At 38.9% G+C, this 19,825-nt stretch overlaps 10 protein-coding genes across 12 annotated transcripts; 5 read left to right on the top strand and 5 right to left on the bottom strand.

Annotated features, from left to right (window-relative positions):
• Nucleotides 1-146: 146 nt before the first annotated feature.
• On the top strand, nucleotides 147-1,805 carry Gasu_45110 (gamma-glutamyltranspeptidase). The gene is made up of 2 exons (XM_005704475.1): nucleotides 147-612; nucleotides 662-1,805. Exons 1-2 carry the CDS (start codon nucleotides 160-162, stop codon nucleotides 1,595-1,597), a joined length of 1,389 nt encoding a protein of 462 aa, XP_005704532.1. The 5' UTR covers nucleotides 147-159; the 3' UTR covers nucleotides 1,598-1,805.
• Nucleotides 1,626-5,306, bottom strand: Gasu_45100 (alkane 1-monooxygenase). 2 transcript variants are annotated; one of them, XM_005704474.1, is made up of 7 exons: nucleotides 5,095-5,136; nucleotides 4,704-5,047; nucleotides 4,121-4,652; nucleotides 3,731-4,059; nucleotides 2,736-3,684; nucleotides 2,393-2,652; nucleotides 1,626-2,346 (listed from the first exon to the last, which is right to left on the bottom strand). In XM_005704474.1, the coding sequence occupies exons 1-7, from the start codon at nucleotides 5,120-5,122 to the stop codon at nucleotides 1,915-1,917; spliced, it is 2,874 nt and encodes a 957-aa protein (XP_005704531.1). In that variant the 5' UTR covers nucleotides 5,123-5,136; the 3' UTR covers nucleotides 1,626-1,914. The 2 variants fall into 2 exon arrangements, with proteins under 2 accessions (XP_005704531.1, XP_005704530.1); XM_005704473.1 differs by having other exon boundaries at nucleotides 1,846-2,346; nucleotides 5,095-5,306.
• Nucleotides 5,307-5,866: 560 nt separating this feature from the next.
• On the top strand, nucleotides 5,867-7,311 carry Gasu_45090 (uncharacterized protein). The gene has a single exon (XM_005704472.1). It carries the CDS (start codon nucleotides 5,905-5,907, stop codon nucleotides 7,267-7,269), a length of 1,365 nt encoding a protein of 454 aa, XP_005704529.1. The 5' UTR covers nucleotides 5,867-5,904; the 3' UTR covers nucleotides 7,270-7,311.
• Nucleotides 7,312-7,356: 45 nt separating this feature from the next.
• Nucleotides 7,357-8,543, top strand: Gasu_45080 (uncharacterized protein). Its single transcript, XM_005704471.1, has 4 exons — nucleotides 7,357-7,491; nucleotides 7,542-7,589; nucleotides 7,643-7,876; nucleotides 7,929-8,543. Exons 1-4 carry the CDS (start codon nucleotides 7,363-7,365, stop codon nucleotides 8,469-8,471), a joined length of 954 nt encoding a protein of 317 aa, XP_005704528.1. The 5' UTR covers nucleotides 7,357-7,362; the 3' UTR covers nucleotides 8,472-8,543.
• Nucleotides 8,544-8,545: 2 nt separating this feature from the next.
• On the bottom strand, nucleotides 8,546-11,866 carry Gasu_45070 (ubiquitin-protein ligase E3). The gene is made up of 3 exons (XM_005704470.1): nucleotides 11,783-11,866; nucleotides 9,256-11,733; nucleotides 8,546-9,204 (listed from the first exon to the last, which is right to left on the bottom strand). Exons 1-3 carry the CDS (start codon nucleotides 11,849-11,851, stop codon nucleotides 8,572-8,574), a joined length of 3,180 nt encoding a protein of 1,059 aa, XP_005704527.1. The 5' UTR covers nucleotides 11,852-11,866; the 3' UTR covers nucleotides 8,546-8,571.
• A 10-nt stretch (nucleotides 11,867-11,876) lies between these two features.
• Nucleotides 11,877-13,411, top strand: Gasu_45060 (thioredoxin 1). Its single transcript, XM_005704469.1, has 2 exons — nucleotides 11,877-12,223; nucleotides 12,271-13,411. The coding sequence occupies exons 1-2, from the start codon at nucleotides 11,969-11,971 to the stop codon at nucleotides 13,261-13,263; spliced, it is 1,248 nt and encodes a 415-aa protein (XP_005704526.1). The 5' UTR covers nucleotides 11,877-11,968; the 3' UTR covers nucleotides 13,264-13,411.
• Nucleotides 13,412-13,426: 15 nt separating this feature from the next.
• Gasu_45050 (lysyl-tRNA synthetase, class II) lies at nucleotides 13,427-15,411 on the top strand. Its single transcript, XM_005704468.1, has one exon. The coding sequence runs from the start codon at nucleotides 13,443-13,445 to the stop codon at nucleotides 15,204-15,206; it is 1,764 nt and encodes a 587-aa protein (XP_005704525.1). The 5' UTR covers nucleotides 13,427-13,442; the 3' UTR covers nucleotides 15,207-15,411.
• Gasu_45040 (tetraacyldisaccharide 4'-kinase) lies at nucleotides 15,276-16,516 on the bottom strand. Of its 2 annotated transcripts, none has more exons than XM_005704467.1 (3): nucleotides 16,100-16,516; nucleotides 15,500-16,045; nucleotides 15,276-15,438 (listed from the first exon to the last, which is right to left on the bottom strand). In XM_005704467.1, the coding sequence occupies exons 1-3, from the start codon at nucleotides 16,493-16,495 to the stop codon at nucleotides 15,331-15,333; spliced, it is 1,050 nt and encodes a 349-aa protein (XP_005704524.1). In that variant the 5' UTR covers nucleotides 16,496-16,516; the 3' UTR covers nucleotides 15,276-15,330. The 2 variants fall into 2 exon arrangements, with proteins under 2 accessions (XP_005704524.1, XP_005704523.1); XM_005704466.1 differs by lacking the exon at nucleotides 15,276-15,438 and having other exon boundaries at nucleotides 15,480-15,594; nucleotides 15,653-16,045.
• A 9-nt stretch (nucleotides 16,517-16,525) lies between these two features.
• Gasu_45030 (uncharacterized protein) lies at nucleotides 16,526-18,466 on the bottom strand. The gene is made up of 2 exons (XM_005704465.1): nucleotides 18,352-18,466; nucleotides 16,526-18,305 (listed from the first exon to the last, which is right to left on the bottom strand). Exons 1-2 carry the CDS (start codon nucleotides 18,427-18,429, stop codon nucleotides 16,653-16,655), a joined length of 1,731 nt encoding a protein of 576 aa, XP_005704522.1. The 5' UTR covers nucleotides 18,430-18,466; the 3' UTR covers nucleotides 16,526-16,652.
• Nucleotides 18,467-18,543: 77 nt separating this feature from the next.
• Nucleotides 18,544-19,686, bottom strand: Gasu_45020 (uncharacterized protein). Its single transcript, XM_005704464.1, has one exon. It carries the CDS (start codon nucleotides 19,635-19,637, stop codon nucleotides 18,621-18,623), a length of 1,017 nt encoding a protein of 338 aa, XP_005704521.1. The 5' UTR covers nucleotides 19,638-19,686; the 3' UTR covers nucleotides 18,544-18,620.
• Nucleotides 19,687-19,825: the final 139 nt, after the last annotated feature.

Raw genomic sequence — 19,825 nt, 5'->3', positions numbered from 1 at the left:
ATGCTTCGTTTCATATGAAAAGTGTATTGTCTTTACAGAGAGTTGTCAATTTCTTATCTGAGACTTGAGCAATCATCATCAATATCTTTCACTAGTTAAATCCAAAAGAAGAAATGAATGTACTTCAAGAGAGAGAGAGAGAGAGAGAGAGAGAGAGAAATGTATTCCAGTTTACCTTTTCATTCCCGAAGGTCTCCAGTTTATAGTACTCAAGGAATATGTGCAAGTTCTCAACCTTTGGCTAGTGCTGCTGGAGCAAAGATTCTTGCTTCCGGTGGGAATGCAGCTGATGCAGCGGTAGCAATAGCAGCTGCGTTGAACGTTACTGAACCTTGTTCAACTGGTGTAGGAGGTGACTGTTTTGTCTTATTTTATTCCAACCAGACGAAAAGAGTACAGGCTTTACTTGGAAATGGATCAACACCGGAACAACTTACGCTAGACAGAGTATTGGAAGCTGGATACGGACCAGAGAATCCACTGCCTCCTACGAGTGTACACACCATTCCAGTTCCAGGTGCTGCTGCAGGATGGATAGATACTGTTGCAACTTTTGGTTCAGGTAATCTAACACTAAGAGAGATATTAGACCCTGCTATTTCTCTTGCAAGAGTAAGTTTAGAATATTGACTATGAAACTTTGTGTATAGACTATGGTTAGGATGGTTTTCCTGTTTCTCCTATTGCAGCTTATCACTGGAATAACTCCATAGACTTGTTGAAGTCAGCAAAAGGTGCAAGTTCTATATTTCTATGTGAAGGCCGTGCACCCAAAGCTGGAGATATTTTCAAGAATCCTGATCTTGCAAGTACTTTTGAACAACTAGCAAAGGAAGGAAAGGATGCCTTTTACAACGGTGGAACTATTGCACATGCCATTGTGGAAACGATTCAACAATTAGGAGGTTTTATGACTAGGCAAGATCTTGCAGCCCATCGCAGTGATTTTCAAGAACCGATAAGAACAAGTTATCGAGACATGTATGTATGGGAAGTTCCTCCACCGACACAAGGAATTGCAGCTTTGATAGCACTCAATATTTTGGAAGCTTATCCTTCCCATTGGCAACATTTTCATGATGCTGAACATTTACATGGCTTAATTGAGAGTCTCCGGCTATCTTTTGCTTATGTAAGCAGATATGTTGCTGATCCTTTGCATCATAAAATACCCGTTGCTGAATTGTTATCCAAATCGTTTGCCAATCAATTGGCCAATAAGATTAGTAACCGAGCATTGTCACCAAAGGAATTAGGTCCTATGAATCTATCGTTCTCAGATACTGTTCAATTTTGTGCAGTTGATGGAAATGGAAATGCCTGTAGTATGATCAATTCTAACTTTGTTGGATTTGGAACAGGTATTGTTCCCAATGGTTGTGGATTTACTTTACATAATCGTGGTTTGAACTTTTCACTTGATAAAAGTCATCCCAATGTATTAGCTCCTAGGAAGAGACCGTATCATACTATAATACCTGGATTGGCTACGATGAAGAACAATGGAGACCTTTATGCAGCTTTTGGTGTTATGGGAGGTTTCATGCAGCCTCAAGGACATGTTCAAGTATTGAGTAATATGGTAAGTAGTGAATAATGACATCGATAGTTTATCGAAAACTGAGTTGAGAAAGGTGGATTGGAATATGAATCCACAAGAAGCTTTGGATGCCTCCAGATTCTGCATACATGGCAAGTTTGAAGCACAAGCATCATCCAATATAGAAGACCACTTAGTGGATATAGAAGATGGAATATCTCATCAAGTCATTCAACAATTGAAAGATAAAGGGCATCCCATTGCAGGTCCCATAAGAAACCACGATCGAGCAGTATTTGGACGTGGTCAGATCATTCAACGGTTACAAAATGGAGCTTTTTGTGCAGGATCCGACCCACGTGCTGATGGTCTAGCTATTCCTTTGTGATTTGGATCCTACCGACATATTTCCAAGAAAAATCTTCTAAAAGATATAAACTTCTCTGGAATACTACATATTCGGTAATATGTTCCAGTTTGTTGGCATCTCCCACTATCCTATCTCCTTTGCTATTGTAGACTCCTAAAGCCCTAGAAAGATATAACCGAAGAGTAATCTGTGCACAAATATCTCTCTTATTGCCACTTCTCCAACGAAAAACTCTCGTCCTCACCACTTGAGACTCAACAAGTTTTCCCAACTTCCAAACATGTTTTTCTAAAGGAGGACGACCATCCAGAGCTATACAAAACTCTTTAAAAGTTAAAGGAGTTGTGTACTGAAATAATAGTTTCTTATTCCCCGCTGCAAAAGCTTCATTCACTTGACGATAAATTTGAAACGCTTCTTCCTTAAATTCCTTTACCTTGGGGAATCTTAAGGTGATTCCACCCAATAAAACAAAGACTTACCTTAAATCTACCAATTTGTTTCTGCATAACTGCCATGGCTTGAACATCTCTCAATGAAGCTAAGATCCTCTTCGTAACATCCACATACCAAGGCTTCCACTCTAATGAAGGATCATAAGGATCCACGATGCCGTTAGCACTGGTTGGAGCTTTAGTAACAAAGGACCTGATAGTTCCTTGTCTCCAAATAAAAGCCTTTGGATAAGGAAACTTCAAGTCTTTGTAGACCTTCTTATCCCATAAAATGAAGCCAAGTCTTCCTATGAGAAACATGCACAATCTTTTCCCAAGAGATATTATCGATAAGAATGCGTTTTCATCAATTTTGCACAGAAAAAGCCACNAGTGTCATTCTCTTCATCTAAAAGATCAAATCTTTGAAGTTTCTCACAATCTTTTTGTGATAAATTCCCAAAACCAGAGCAACCTTTACCTCCAACATATATTGGTTGTTCAATCAACTCCACCGGAAAGTGTTCGAGACAATAGGCTATATTTTCTTCATTTTCCAAAGGATCCAAAGTACATGTGGAATACACAAGGCAACCTCCTGGCTTTAACAACAATATTCCAGCTAATAAAAATATCTTCTGAAAACGGGAAAACCCTTTCCAATCTTTCATACTAAGAGTATACTGAAACTTGGGTCTCAGACCAAAAGCACTACAAGGAGGGTCTACCAAAACACTGTCAAAGGACTCTCGAATAAAAGGTGGCTTGACAGAGAAATGATCTTGTTCTGAAGAAAACTCTTGGATATAGTTCCTAAACTTGGTTGCATCCACCACATATGAATAAACAATATCAATGCCCCATTTCTTACAAAGACTTTCAATAGCTTCGACTTTCTTCCGATTACGATCCAAAGCAACCAAAGTACCTTGATTATGCATCAAAGTAGCCAAATGACTAGTTTTGCCTCCTGGACTTGCACAGAGGTCTAATATCCTTTGGCCAGGTTTTGGATCCATAACGTGGCCAACTACAGTACAAGGCAAATTCTGAAGGATACCAATACCTTGCGAAACAATATCAAATAATGAAGGAGCAAAATAGACAGGTTCAACTATTTGAATAGCTAATCCTTCACAAACAGAACTGTGGAATATCTCTCTTCTGCTTTGTAACAACAAACCGTTGCCAACATATATTAGTCTGCTGGTATCAAACTGTGTCGAGCCTCGAGTAATGGCGCCAAAGGGATCCATCCAAACTTGAACCAACTGATTCACTGCGGCACTGCTTTCTAGGGCAACTATTCCACCAGCGTAAACATCGGCACCTCGAAAGACCTAGAGAACTTTCAAATCCTTTCATCACTCTATCCCCTTGACTTACTGATTCTCCACAAAAACTATCTACACAAGCAACAGGTAAACCTTGAGTATCCCTGTCAAAAGGTCCAAGAGTATCAAGTTGAATCACGTCCTTTATTTTGGGGTGAACTATTACTCTTAGTTTTGCCAACTCTTTCTCGTCCACTTGTCGGTGCTTTGCCTGTCTTATCACTCTCTCTCGTAGACTCTCACAGAATTTGTCAGCTGTTGTTTTCAACGTATTGACACGGAAAGTAGTTGGAGGTGGTACCGAAAGTTTTCTACACAACCCATGAAAGTTGTCTTTACCATATATATCTACCAAAAAGTTTTGAAGCTCCTCATTCAATGCTGGATGATGACATTCCATTATTCTATTATGTCAGACTCGACTCATAACGAGGAACCAAACGATTCATCAATCGAAAAAAGACAAAAGGAACAAGTGCTATTACAATCATAGTTGGATAGCCATAAGGAAGCTTTGGAGTTGGTTCCCATGTTCTCAGTAACTGATATGGTCGCAAAGGATCCTTGTGATGATCAGAATGTCGTTGTAACTTGAACTGAGAAAAATTGGTAAACTTATGAGGAGCATCCCATGAATGACATATATTCACCGGCTCGTATGTTCCATTGGAAAGCTTTCGTCGTACCAAACCATAATGTTCGATGTAATTGACAAGTTGCAATAAAGAAACAGCAATAACTGTCTGTGCAAAAAAGAAAATCATGGCCTTCTTTCCAAACAACAAGCAATAAGTAAAGCCAATGCCCAAACTGCAACAAGTATCTTGGAAAACTTCATTTCTCAGTACAAGTTCAACGCCAGAATAACCCCTACGTCTTAATGCCTTGACTTGGATTTTCCAAGCATCTCTCACAACACCATATATGGCACGGAACACAAAACGGTAAAAAGACTCATTGTATTTGGCTGTTGTCTTAAAACTCGCTCAATTCTTTCCTCCAAAATGGAATGGAAATAAGCTTACCGGATCTTCTTCAGTACCAACATTCTTATGATGTCCATAATTGTGTTCAATAGTGAAACAACCAAAGCAAGCTAACAATAATAAACTCTTTGAAAATAAAGAACAGGTGATAGAAGTCTTATGACCCAACTCATGTGCGCAGGTAATTCCCACACCGCTCATGAGACCTACAGATATCGTGCTGGTTAACCAACAAGTCCAGCTACAAGAGCTGCTGACTACAATAGCTCCTTTGGTAATGAGAAGAAACTCCACTGGAAGCCATAATAGTAAAGGCAGTCTGTATTGAAAACTGGTTGCAAAATATTCTTCTTCCTGTTCTGTAGGGTTATTCATATCTTCACCTACTACCCTATGACTAGTGATGCTGAAGAGCAAAGTATATAATTACCCAACAAGAAATCCATTAAAGGAACCATAATAAAAACATATCCTATCGAACACCATTTTCCGAAACTAGAGTTGTAGTTAAGACTCATAAAAGTACAAAAGGGTCCAGCATAAGCTATATAATAAACATAAGGAGGGTACATTAGAAACACAAAACGGGCAATGTTCAATGACAATACATAAAAGTTGAAATTGACCAGCTTCTCTCTGTGGGATGATCTAATTGCCACGAATCGCTCTAGTATGAGAAAGTCTGTGGGAATCGAACGATGACTTTATAGGCTTAAAGACTTTGAGTCACAAAACCCAACAAGGAGCTATCTTGAAAGTAAAAGATTCCTAAATGACTATTGTGAATATTATAGTTGGATGAGCATTCTTTGGTTTTCGTCATGGAACCAAGCTTCATTTTACTCATTTTTGGATAAATGATGTGTGGATACTTTTCTTGAGAGATGTTCAGCTCTTCAAATTCCTCATCATCACATTTTATAGATAAACTCCAACTAAGAAAACATTATGAATGCTATATTTTATCTTGGCTAAAGATAACATTTTTGCGTACAGTCGAGTAACATGATATATAAGGATTGTATGACATCGTGTACGCGTGTTCACTTTGTAAGGAAGCGAAAGGTGTCTGATTGAAAATTTCACCATTTAATACAACTATAAAAGCTGTTTTCACTTTGGATTACTTGATCTATTTGTTAGGAGTGAATGATATTGAATAGATCATTTCTAATCTCCTCTAAAGTGACAAGAGGCAAATTGGGTTTCTTTCCTAACCATTGTTGTGATATCAAGAACTATGCAACTCTGCTGGCTACTTTGCCACTCCGTTTCTACCCATACAAAATACAAGCTTTTCCAGTACCTCAAGGAGAACCGGAAAGACAGTCGTTGTTGCAGCAAGTTTTTTGTGTGTAGTCCCAATCGATATATCACCTGCTTGGAAAAAGAACCTCTGGCGTCCACAGGTCACTTGGAAAGACCACTGCCAACTCTTGTTCCCAGGTTGATCAAAAGTATGGAACAAGTTAGACCAGAACAGTGGAATCAGCTGATATCCGAGGATTCATGTCCGTTCACTGAATATGAATGGCTCTTTGGCTTAGAAAAGTGTGGTTGTGTTTCTGAACAGGTAGGGTGGCAACCTTTACATCTATTGCTTGAAGACCCAAACTCGAAAACTATTTATGCAGTCCTTCCACTTTATGTAAAAACACATTCCTTTGGAGAATTCATATTCGACTATGTATGGCAAGACGTTGCTTCCTCATTGTCGCTGAAATATTATCCTAAATTGATAAGCATGGTGCCTTTTACTCCAGTTACTTCAAGACGAATCCTGACAATATCTGAAATGCAGAGACCTTATCTCTTGTCTCAAATGGCTGAATGTTTGAAAGACTTGGTCAGTGAATTATCGATAGCATCAATCAACTTAAATTTCGTGGCAGATGACGAAGTGTCCATATTCACACGGCATGGCTTTTTGCATAGGAAAAGTATACAATATCACTTTCGAAATGATTGCAATGGTCGTCCTTTTCATAATTTTGATGAGTTTCTGCAAATGATGAAAAGCAAAAAAAGAATTCAGGTCAAACGTGAAAGAAGAAGAATATATGATGAGGAGAACATTCGTCTACAAGTTTTGTTGGCTCATCAAATTCCCTCTGAATTGTTTAGTCAAATGTATCAGTTGTATAAAAGCACAATAGACCGATTCTTTTATGGGAGACTCTATCTAAGTCCATCATTTTTTCAATACCTTGCAGAAAATTATAGAAAATACCTATGTTTCATTGTAGCATACCGTGATGACAAACTCATAGCTGGAACCTTCAACATGATCAAAAACGGTCGATTTCATGGAAGATATTGGGGGTGCTTGGAGCAAGTTTCAGGATTGCATTTCGAAACCTGTTATTATAAACCCATCGAATACTGTATAGAAAAAGGCTTGCAGTCAGTTGAACCAGGAGCTGGAGGAGGAGACTTCAAGTTTGTGCGTGGTTTCAATCCAGAAATAGTACACTCTCTACATTATTTCACCAATACTAGGTTCGCAAAGATTATGGAGGCATTCATAAAGGAAGAAAGCCTGAATATAGATTATGTTTGTAGTCGGTTGAATGAACAAAGTACTCTTCGAAAGTCTGATGTTTAGAAAAATGCCAAATCGAAATGGCGCCATGTCATCTTAGCATTTTTCTATTTGACAGATGACGGATCCTTCTCCTCCACAGTAGCAGCAACTGAGATGTTTATATGTGGACATATGATACAAAATTTAGTGTCAGTTTGTGCACATTCTAGGATATTCTGTATAGTGAAAGAAGGGGGTCATTCAGTAGAAACAACGGTGTTTTTAGGTTCCAATCTTGTACAGGTAGCTTTTTCTGTTAATAATGACCACTTTATATCGTCTTTATGAAACAGCAAATGTTTGACGAACGTCAGTTACAGGAACAAAGTCAAGGTGAATCTGTAAGTTTACGGGGTTCCGGTTTTTTCGCATATTTGTAACTTTTCTTTGCTAGTCTCGACAACATGAAACTCCTACACGGGGTCATCATCATTTTCGGGTTGGAACATTTTCACTACATGACACAAGCCATCTATATGAGAATAATCCAAACTATTCGCGGAGAAATTTGCATGCAGGATCTTCCGAAGAAAGAAGTTATGAGCACACACCAGCCACCAACAGTCCAGGACTAGAAGAGACTATCGAAGAATGGCGACCGTCCCAGTTAGTTGCAATGCCATCTCGGGTAAGTTACAACGTTCAATCCGAAAACGTCGCGCGTAAACACCCTATTCTAGTACTGCTATCCACATCAATCATGGAACTTTCCCGGAATACAAAATCTGCCCTCGTATCCACAAGCTCCTCTTTCTTCCGATTTCTTCACTATTCTAGCACAATACCATGCGTATGCTGTCAACAGAGCACAAGAAACAAGACAAAGGCGATGCGAAAGCATAAAAAAATACCGGGAGAAAAAAAGACGCCGCAACTCCAGTCGCATAGTTAAATACCAAATGAGAAAACAGCTTGCAGAAAGAAGAATTCGAGGCCCACGAGGGCGTTTTATCCGCAAAGACGAAGAGAACCGAATTCTTCAAAGTCAGCAGCCAACTGGTGGGTCCGTTGAGTCTACAAGAGAACAGTGTTCTTCAGAACATACCGCGTCCTTTGAGTCTTTTTTGCAACAGAAGAGAGAAGCGTTTGTTTCTCCTAGATTTTGTTCATCTCATCATAGAAAATTGGATGGAACGGGTCGAGAACGACATGTCGTTGATTGCAGTTATATATTTGCTACGGATGCTTCGGATTATCCTCCACCTTGGCAATATTTTCCTTGATATTTCTATATCGTCTTGTTTCCATAGCTAAGTTTTTAAAGCTAAAATGCTATTAAATTGTAGGGTTTCTCTCTCCTATGTTACTTCCCTACTTCACTACTTATGACAAATCGAAACCAGTGTGAGTTTGAATAGCATACAGCAGTTTGTTCTTAAGGACTTCTTTCGAGCTATATTCTGGCAACTTTAAAAGGTTCATACAAGTTGATGCAGTTGGAAGACGTGAATCATCAGCTTCTGCTCGATGAATAGTAAACGCTGGATCCAAATAACGAAAACCTAAAAGAGGAGCTCGAGGAGAAGAGGTAACAAACTGTAACAAGTTGGCTTGTTTCTCAGACGATAGTTCTTCGAAAACCTCCCAAAACCAACTGATAACTCGATGATTTTCATGATAACCACCACTATAGTGGCAATATCGTTTCAAATCTATGACATTGAGCTTTTCAGTTACCCCGGAAATCAACAACTGCATTTCATGAGGTGAAAAAATTCGAATCCACTGTCGACTGACAACATCACAAAGACCTCTTAGGAATGCGTCACACTGTTGTTTGATTTGAACATTCATTCGATAATGTGCAACACGATTAATATACTCTATTCTATTTTCAGCAGTTACTGATATATCCTGCCCATTCGGTATTAGAGCAACCTCTTTACCACCTTCATATTCATTATCCATTATAGTAAATGTCAAATTCATTTCTTCTACTGTTTTGCTATCACAATGCTAACAACCAGCAGATAAGTATCCCAATGAGAACAAAGTATTTGATCTTACCTTTAAATACATCAAATTCTTATACATTTCCGGGTCCAAACTTTCCAAGTCATCCGTATAATTGGGTTCTCCCAAAAGTTTGGATAAGAAAAAAGTAGCAAGTGGCAAATCGACCAAAATACGATCAAATATTGCCTTGCCCAACATTCTTCCAAGGAACTCAAACATTTCCAAGTGAATAGGACCAACCAACACGTGACTAGCTGGATTCGGATACAGCTTCCCTTCAGAAGTAGCTCTAAATAACCCATATAGTGAAGGTGAAAGTGCTTGAGCAATAAGTTGATGCATAAACTCCTTAAAAACACCGCCTCCATCAATTCCCGCTTCTTCTAATCCATGAGTATCGATGAACTTCAATCTTATCGTTTGCTTCAATCGATCGCGCATAGAGTTTAAAGCAGCAAATGCATCTTCCACGATAAAATCTCTTCTGATAGTAACCCACGTGCCCGACTGCTCAAACACTCCAAAAAATCCATGAACGCTTAAGTCGACTTGCTCCTTCTCCTTTTGAATCCAGTAATGAAATATTTTCAACCTGCTTTCAAAAGGAATCATGAACGGTGCTAAGCGTAGAATATTCCGCGCAGCATTTGAAAGTTGAAGCACGTTTATATTTCTCTTCATAGAACCATAATTTCTCGAAGGGAATGAGCCTTCGTCCATCTGTTCAAACCAACTTCTATCTTCGTTGGCATATTCCAATTCCATGACTGACTTTGCTGCATCAACAATAAAAGTATCAGAAACAAATATTCCACCGCCAGTTTCCCAAAAGCCTTCCTTTGCAAAACGCTGTTTCGAATCTCTCGAGCGTAAAACAGCTAAAAGCCGTGCAGCTGCTTCCAATGCTCCATCAACATTGTTAAAAACAAAGGCAGGATTAGGTGATGGATTCACTGAACCTGCTGGAGACCATAAAGCTCTAAAGAGAACTTGTTTCACAAGAGAAGCAATGGTACGGACCTTTTCCAAAGAGAAAGGCTTTTGTCGTTGATAAAATTCTTCATTATCTTGAAAATAAACTAAACGCGTGAAAGCTCTACAGAAAAGTGTAAAAGGTACGCTTCTTTCTCCAAGTGTATAATTGTTACTAGAGAACAACTCTAAATTTTGTTCCAACGAACAAAGAGACCACAATTTCACCAATACATGTTCCTGATCTTCTCGAGCAGGCCAAAAAGCCAAGGCAGTAATGAGATTATGTTCTAAACCAACATCCATGCGTGCAAAGTGCCACATAAAATTGCTCAAGCGAATTATAGTAGAGTTCTGAATCGAATCAGCTTCGCATAAAAGAGTCCTAAAAAGATTTCGTATATTTTCTATTTTAAAGAACGACTTCATGCTGTTAAGCACTTGCTGGTACAGAGAATACATTTCATCCATTCCTATACTGCCTTCCATGTTCTTCTGTTTCTGGCCCTTTTCTTCTCTATTCATGAATATTTTATCATTCTGCAAGGTGCTCGTACAAGAGCTCAATAAAATAACGTAAGATGCCATGAAGGAAATATCTTCCTTATGCGATGATTCTAGCAGGTGCTCCATTATGTAAATTAAATTATCCAATAATCCTACCACTTGACGTGAAGAATAGAAATACTTTGATAACACTTCAGTCAATAATCTTTCGTCTCGCGATAGCTGAGATATTATTTCTTCTATCCCCAAACTACGGATCAAATAATAGGCGAGGCTATCCGGTAATGAAGATAAAAGCTTCGAGATAGAAAATAATTGACCAAAAATAACCATACGATGATTAGTATGAGTAGCAAAAGAAGTCTTCAGAGGCTCCAACAGAAGACGAAACAACATAGTAAGCACTTCTATTCTGTGGGGAACCAGTTCCAATACATGCAATAGCCAAATACGGAAACTTTCATAAACTCCATGCTTTAAAGAACAATCCAACAACTCTCCAACACTCTTGGCGGCAAAAACTTCCAGTGTCGTGGCAACTTTACAAAACTCTAAGACTGGATTTCCTACCGATTTCTCCAACCCTTCAGTTGTGCTATTGTTCCTACTGAATACATATATACATACAGCGTACAATTTTCCTAATAGTGAAGTAATATGCAAAACATGGGAAGCACGTTGCTCATAGCCGTTTTCCAAATATGGTTTCGCTTGAAAACAGGTCAACCACTTCAATAAAATCTTACATAAGCTACATAGCCTCTCATAATTTTGTGAAGAAAGTCCATAAATATCATATCCTCGCACAGTAAATAGAAACAATCGAATAGCTCTGGTAATCAAAAGGTCATTTTCTAAAGTCCAAACCGAACAACTCCCCAGTTTCAACAACTCATCCAGTTCTTGTTCAAACTCTTTTTTAGCTTTTTTTGTCTGTAAACCTGCTCGTAGAAAACTTTGCAAAATAACAGCTTTCTTCTCTTCCAACCTCTGTCTTTCCCTCAAAGCTCGTTCTTCACGAGCGCGCTCTAATATTCTCTTTCCATCTTCCTATTCACGAAACTTCAAAAACTCTCCCTTTCAGTTTCTCTTCTCTTACTTGTCTCCCACTATTTCCACGCAAACTAACACCTTTTCGGCGGTATACTTGACCATCAAAGAAGTTCATTGGAAAATGTTCAAAACCACAAAATAAAGACTGGAATAAATTCATTAAGAGTACGCTTGTATGGAGCATAGGATATTCACGATTTTGGACTAGTGTTGTTTTCTACTCCTTGTTGTTATGGTTCGTCAAGTTTCTAACCTTTCGGAGTTTGATAGAGTCCTAAAAGAGGCAGCAAGTAAGCTAGTCGTTGTTGACTTTTTTGCACAATGGTGTGGACCTTGTCACTTTGTCGCACCTTTCATTGACAACTTTGCAACCAAATATCCCCAAGTGGTCTTTGTAAAGATTGACGTGGACCAAGCCTCAGATGTTGCTTCATCTTGTGGTATCTCTGCCATGCCAACTTTTCATTTTTATAAAAATAGTAAAAAGGCAAGTTTATTGTGATTGTCTCGTCCACACCCTTATATTGTTTCTAGGTAGACGAACTAGTTGGTGCTGATCCCAATACTTTGGAGAATCTCATAAAGAAACATATGAGTAGTGTCGAATCAACTGAGGGTTACGTTTTAGGTCGTGGAGAATCCAGCAACACGATCAACTGGAACATGGGTCGAACTCAGCAGTCGGCAAATGGGGAAAGATCTTCGTCAAACGTGGTCAAACCACTTTATAATGAGGAGTATTTGAAGCAACTATTGGAAATGGGATTTCCTGAAGTTAGAGCAAAGAGAGCGTTGCTCAGAACCAAACACGAATCTGTTGAAACTGCTATGAACTGGTTATTTGAACATATGGAGGATCCAGATATTGACCATCCTTTGGAAGAAGAGGAAGCGGCTATGAAAGAAACACTCAAGGGTTCTTCTCTTTCGGAAGAAGAAAAAAGAGCTCGAGCACAAGAGGCATTGGAAAGGGTTCGGAAGAAGAGACAAGAAGAGGAGAAGAAAGCTGAAATAGAGAAAGAGAGAAACCGTATGAAAACTGGTAAAGAGTTGGCAGAGGCGAAGGCGGCACTTGAAGAACAAAAAAGGAAAGCTCACGTTGAAAAATTACAAAAAGAGAAAATAGAAGCTCAAAAGGAAAGAGAAAGATTACGTGAATTACTTCGTCAAGACCGACAGGAAAGATTGGCTCGTAGTGGAAATAATTCAGCGTCATATTCTGAGACACAACAACAAAATACAAAGCCTAATGTGAACTCAGGTGCTAGTCAGTCAACAGGTCACCAAGGTCCTGGAGTTGTACAGCTACGTTTTCCTGATGGAAGTAAAATTGAAAGTGAGTTTGAGCCTCACATGAAGTTGCGAGAAGTTGCTGATTTTGTGGCGAAGAATCGACCTGATATTCCTCGTTTTTCTTTAGCACAGACTTATCCGAGGAAAGTGTTTACAGAAACAGAACTGGATTCTTTAAGTTTGCAAGATGCACAACTTATTCCTCGAGGTTTATTATTGGTGAATCGAAAGTAATCCGAATGTCATTGTTTCTTATAAACAAATGTAATTTTCTGTTCTATTTTCTCGTCGGCACATTTCCATTGATTGATTGGTGCGCATTTCATACGGAAATAACCATATTTCATAAAAATATAGCCTCTCGTCAGTGTCTCACCTTTTTAAAAAGTATTTCAAGGACGTTCTCCGTAAGGATGCAGTCCTTTTCATCCCATCCTGGTAATAATGACAAGGACGTCGCAGTTACTTCTTCAGCTTTGAACGGTTTAGATGTGACTGAACAAGAACCTGAAGTAGAAGCCGAAAATAAGCCACTTAGTAAAAATGCGCAAAAGCGTTTGGAAAAAGCACAAAGGAAAGCAGAAAAGTCTCAGAAGAGGGAGAGTGAAGCAAAAATTGCGCCGAATGACAAGAGAAACCAAGATGATGAAGAAGTGGACCCCACTCAGTATTTGAAACTCCGCACAAAGCTTATTGAAGAAGCGAGGGAGCATGGTGTGGACCCTTACCCGCATAAATTTCATACCACTTGCAGCATTCCGAATTATATCGAAAAATACCGTTCTTTGCAGGCTGGAGAACACTTAACAGATATTTTGGAAAGTTTAGCAGGAAGAATAATTAGCAAAAGATCAGCAAGTTCCAAACTATATTTCTATGACTTGCGAGCAGATGGCGCCAAAGTACAGATTATGGCAGATGCAAGGCACGCTGACTCTTTGGACAACTTTACGTCAACACACAACTTACTTAGGAGAGGTGACATTGTAGGCGTAAAAGGATATGCTGGAAAGTCGAAAAAGGGAGAATTAAGTATATTTCCAACTGAGGTGCAGTTGTTGTCCCCATGTTTGCGTATGTTGCCCAAGTTTGCTTTGAAGGATCCAGAAACAAGGTTTAGACAGAGATACTTGGACTTGATCATGAATGCTGAAATAACTAGAGATACTTTTACGAAGCGTGCGAAAATCATTCAGTTTGTGCGTCAGTTTTTGAATGAAAATGGATTTCTAGAGGTCGAAACTCCTATGATGAATACTATTGCTGGTGGAGCCACTGCGAAGCCATTTGTTACATTTCACAATGAATTGGATATGAAAATGTTTATGAGAGTAGCTCCTGAACTATATTTAAAGATGTTGGTAGTCGGAGGTTTGGATAGGGTGTATGAAATCGGTAAGAATTTCAGAAATGAAGGCATTGATATGACACACAATCCAGAGTTCACTTCATGTGAATTTTATGCTGCTTATTGGGACTATCAAGACCTTATGAATTTTACTGAGAGAATGCTCTCTAATCTGGTGAAAGAACTGACAGGAGATTATGTTATAGAATATCATCCAGAAGGGAAGGATTTGTCGGAGTCTATTAAGATTGACTTCACTCCACCATTCCGGCGGCTATCCATGTTGGATGCTTTGGAAGAACATCTTTCAGAAAAGCTTCCAAGACCTTTAGATAGCGCAGAAACACATAACAGACTTGTTGAAATTTGTTCTGAAAGGAATGTCATTTGTCCAGAACCTAAAACAACTGCTCGAATGTTGGACAAGTTATTTGGAGAGTTTATTGAGCCACAGTGTATTCACCCCACTTTTGTTTGTGATCATCCGGAGATAATGAGTCCTTTGGCAAAATATCATCGAAAGATACCAGGCCTAACAGAAAGATTTGAACTGTTCGTGAATGGAAAGGAGCTGGTGAATGCTTACACAGAATTGAATAATCCTACCGTTCAGAGGCAACGTTTTCTTGAATCAGCAAAAGATAAAGCTGGAGGAGATGAAGAAGCGATGGTACATGACGAGGACTTTTGTGTTGCTTTGGAATACGGTCTTCCTCCAACAGCTGGTTGGGGTATGGGTCTTGATCGTCTGACGATGTTTCTGACTGATAATAATAATATTAAGGAAGTATTGTTGTTTCCAGCTATGAAACCTCGAACAGAATCTTAAATAAATATGACATTAGCTTCCTATTGGAAAGAATCTCTCATTTCGTCCAACAACTTTGACAATGTTTGTATCCCTGAGTGGACTTGTAATTCTGCTTGTACAACGTATACTTGCACATGCTTTGTCACGTCTCTGTATTGGACAAGTTGATGAAATACATCTTCATTGCGATAATAGTCTTTTTCGGTAATGAGTAAGTTCCAAGAAGCATAGTAGGAATTCCATTTAAGCACTATTTCCAGTAGTTCTTGTAATACAAACCAATGATGATCCACGAGACTTTCCATATTTACTTGTTTAGGATGACAATAATCCATTACAGTTCGAAGAAATCCACTCGGATATTCTATTCCACAACATACGACAGCATTCTGGTTTGCAATGATATCTAAAGAACAAACATCCAATTTTCTCAGTGGAGTTATCAAATAAAGTGACCGAACTACCATGAAGCTGGTCAAAATGGGCTTTTCAGGACACTGCATTTGGAACCAAGCTTTCAATTGTTGCAACTGGAAATCGGAAACCTGATTACAGTGATGCAACACAATACATGTGGAGCGACTAGCTGCTTCACATGGTGGCTCACGCAAAGATCCTCGAGGAATAAAGTACCCATTCACACCGAATGCAAGAGCTGCATTGACCATCAAAACATTGACTTGTCTCTTCAACCTCCAATGCTGCAGTCCATCGTCTAATATAACTACCATCGTTGAGGAAGATACGACCGATGAAAATACTTTTTGAAAAGCTTCTTCTCTATTTGAACCCGTTAGGACTTCAATAGCAAGTCCTTGTCGTATCATCATTTTCGCTTCATCCTTGTGACCATAACCCTTGATAGATGGTCATAACATATATTTCTAGTCAACAGAAAACGTCTCACTTACACGTGAAAGTATCACAGGTTGATAACCTCTAGAGACCAAAAGTTTAGAAAGAAACATCACAAAAGGAGTCTTTCCTGTGCCACCCCACGTATAGTTCCCAACTGCAAAAGTGAATATTTGTCGTTTACTTCCGTTTGGTTCTTTCACGTACAACTGACTAGACTTGACTAATCCAGATTGATACCAGCCTCTATGAACTTTCAAACCAAACAAGTAAAGATAAGAGCATAAACTTAGAAGTGAATCAACCACTCGAACGTGAAGGCTCTGTTGAGTGTTCTCGACAAGTGGTTGCTTATAGAAACCAGCGAAACTTGAGTTCTTAGGACTCTTCAACTGGCGTTCCAAAAACCACTTTAAACACTCTCTCTTCTTTCTTATAAACCACAGCCACATAAAAGCCAAACCAACGAGAACCTTGTTCAAAAATATTGTCTAATTTGGCAGAAAAGTTATGTAACATATATATATATATATATATATATATTGTACAATGTCTGACAATCAAGACATGCCAAATGTTGCCTCTATAACCTTGTTGTACCAACTAACTTTATTCATCTTCTGAAAAGTCGTCATCATCATCCACAAAGTCATCTGGCTTTCTAACAAGCTCTGATAACCACTTTCCACAATTCTCCAACATATCAAAAGGTATCATGGATAAGCAACTTTCTTCTTTCATCCACGAGTCTAATGTTGTCTTATCTGATGTCCTATCAAGTAGATCCCTACAATCAAAAAGTCGCAATGAGAAAGCCCAATAAATAAATCTTCGACCTTGTTCATGAGGAAGGAACAATAAAGGACAAAGAGATGAACGCAAAATTCTCGCCAAACGAAAGGAACGAAGTTTCTCAATAAGGTTACCTTCAAGACTGGGTATTCGCATGTTTTGTTCAGAAGATAACAAAGAATGACCTCTGCTTAACAATACATAAATTACTGCATCGAGTGTACAATAAAACAGTCGATGTGCCAAATCCATCGAATACAAGTTCGTCCTTTTAGAAGAGCTCAAAGAGTCCAATAGAATATTCTCTTCGGCTAACCAATCACCATCAATGCTCTCACTATCGCTTCTCCAAGAGCCTGAAATGGGCATCTGCTCTTCTTCTGCTTGAAAAAGATAGGAATCACTTTGCTCATGTAGTTCCAAATAATCATGAAGCCAAGAGACAGCCATTGATAACCATTGAATCATCGTTTCACGTTTCACAATTCGTAAATGTGAAAGCATAAAACTACAATACTTGATACTGAATATTCGAGTTTCTTCAAAATTCTTTCCATTTGTAAAAATAAACCAAAGTTGCCAGAGAAGGTCTTGAGTTTTTTCTACAGAGGAACCATAAATGATACAGAATAGAAATGGTGTAAATCGTAGATACAGCAATGGTAGAACGAGATTGATAAATGAGTCCATAAAGTATGAAAGATAAGATTGTATTTCACTGGGACTGTCCAAATGATGAATAAATAATAATACTTGTTCCATCAACTTGTCCAATTTGTTGACCATATCTGCAATTTCCTTTGTTTCCAACTCTTCAACGACAGACTCCGACAGAGGTGGATATCTTCCCTTTCTTAGTACTTGTGAAGCCTCCGTATCCACTTCCACCAATTTTTCTACAATAAGAAACACTACAGCTTGTCGTATATCCGGGAAGGTCTTGCTCAACAACAGAGCTCCATAGATAAAAGTCCTTTGATCAACTACACTCCTTAATTTGTGAGGAGCGTGTACATGAATACTGCGATAGACGATATGAGAAGAAGTAGGGTAACAGTCGACCACGAGTTGCAACAACTGCAGCAATCGTGATAACAGATGAGAAGTCTGTTGGTGATATATCTCGCTCAAGCACTCGCTTTCCTTAAAGGTTTGTTTTTCCACTGCTGAAGACTGGACTTGGGAAAAGTCTTTACAAACAATAGTCTTGGTTAAGGAAGCAATGACAGGTTCTACATAGTGTACATGGAGACTGGTAACGGTTAATACAAAGTTAGTGAAAGAAGCAAGCGCCACTTCGGAAGATGCATTAGCTAGCCAGTCGAAATCCAAACACTGAAATACCAGCTCATCCAAGTCAGATTGTAACTTTGTAGCGTTTTTGGTAACTGCTAGTATCTTATGTGAAAGCGAATCACCTTGACTCGCTCCCAGCTGATGAAGAAATTGAAAATAGGCAACGGGGTCACCCTATTCCAGTTTGAGAGAAGAATACTAGTATTAACCGTTAAGGTACCTTTCTTTTGGCTTCTATACAGGAGAGAAGCTTTTGTGACTCATCGTCCACGTCTTCCGGTTGACGGCTTTCATCCATAATCGTCCTCTTTACGTCAATCTTCCCCAATCAGAGAAGAGACTGAATAAGCAATTATTCTGAAATGGAAAAAGCTGTCTATAGACAAAGAGAATAAACAAAAGCTCAAGAAATAGATAAAACAAACCATTTCTTCTACCGAAACAACGCAGTGGAGAATAATACTTGAAGAGTATAAACCTTCGGTCGTTTCATTTGTTACCAACTGACGATGAATTTTGTTGAACAACAAAATCTTCAAATGACTTGTATTTGCAACTCCATTCAGAAAGAGTTGTTCTAGTAAAAGTATTGTTATAAATTTTCCCTTTACCACTATCGTGATTGTCTACAAAACTAGGGAATGGTAGATTTCTGTAAATATCCAACTTTTGTCCCCATCGACAAATATCCTGTTTAGAAATAGGATGACTATCACAACCCAATAATATCTCACTGCGCAAGTCTTGGCGACAAAGCACACAAATAACTAAATTTGCAGCATCATCATAATGGATCAGATTAACTAGCGCCGTTGGATTGCCTTTCACTTGACCCGTACGTAACCAATACGCGTGTGCACCACGTTCTTTGCTGTATAGACCAGCCAGACGAATTACGTTACCTCCAGATTGAAGAACTTCATTCTCACAAGCAATTAACAGAGCTTGAGAAGAAGCATTCGAATCTTGAACACTTGCAGTGGCAGTCCGTTCATCAACCATCTCACCATTATTCTGTTGATAGACCGAACCACTGGAAGTAAATACAAAATTACCGTCTCCCTTCCACAAAGATATTGCTCTTCTCACTTCATCTACGTAACTAGAGTTACCTCTTGGACTTGCACAGAAGACTACGTAAGAAAATGGCTCTGGTTGAGGGTCCTGGCGAAGACGAGGCTCCACACCCATCTGGTTCAGTTCCGAATGGTTCCTAGAAGTACGCGTTTCTCCTACTACTCTACTTTGACTTGCGAATCTACTTTTCCACTGAAACGCAATTCTCTTCCCCAATTCTCCAGCGCCAATAATGAGTAAACTTGTGTCTCGAGAACCAGCAGCTTCCATCTTGGAAACGTTCACGTGGAACCTCAACCTTCGAAACTTGAGATGAAGAGTACTGCAGTTAAACCCACTTTTCCTGCGTACTCTATTCAAGTAAGAATATTCAGCTAGTAAAGGCACGAATAACCAGCTCAATCCTTGAGATTGACGTCTATCCCGCATCCGATGCCAAATAATACAAATACTACTATAAATAGCAATTCCTATCTACAGGGAGGCATTCAACCAGTTGCTTACTTTATCCCACTAGAATCATTCGTTAAACTACAAATGAAAAGTACTTGGAATATCTGTTGTTGACCTGTTAAAGTGGTTTCTTCACATGTTGCAACTAGAAATTTCTATCGTTG

Source organism: Galdieria sulphuraria (assembly GCF_000341285.1).
Source record: "Galdieria sulphuraria unplaced genomic scaffold scaf_41, whole genome shotgun sequence".
NCBI lineage: Eukaryota > Rhodophyta > Bangiophyceae > Galdieriales > Galdieriaceae > Galdieria > Galdieria sulphuraria.
The sequence above is the reverse complement of the archived record's forward strand: the minus strand, read 5'-3'. Positions and strand labels throughout refer to the sequence as shown.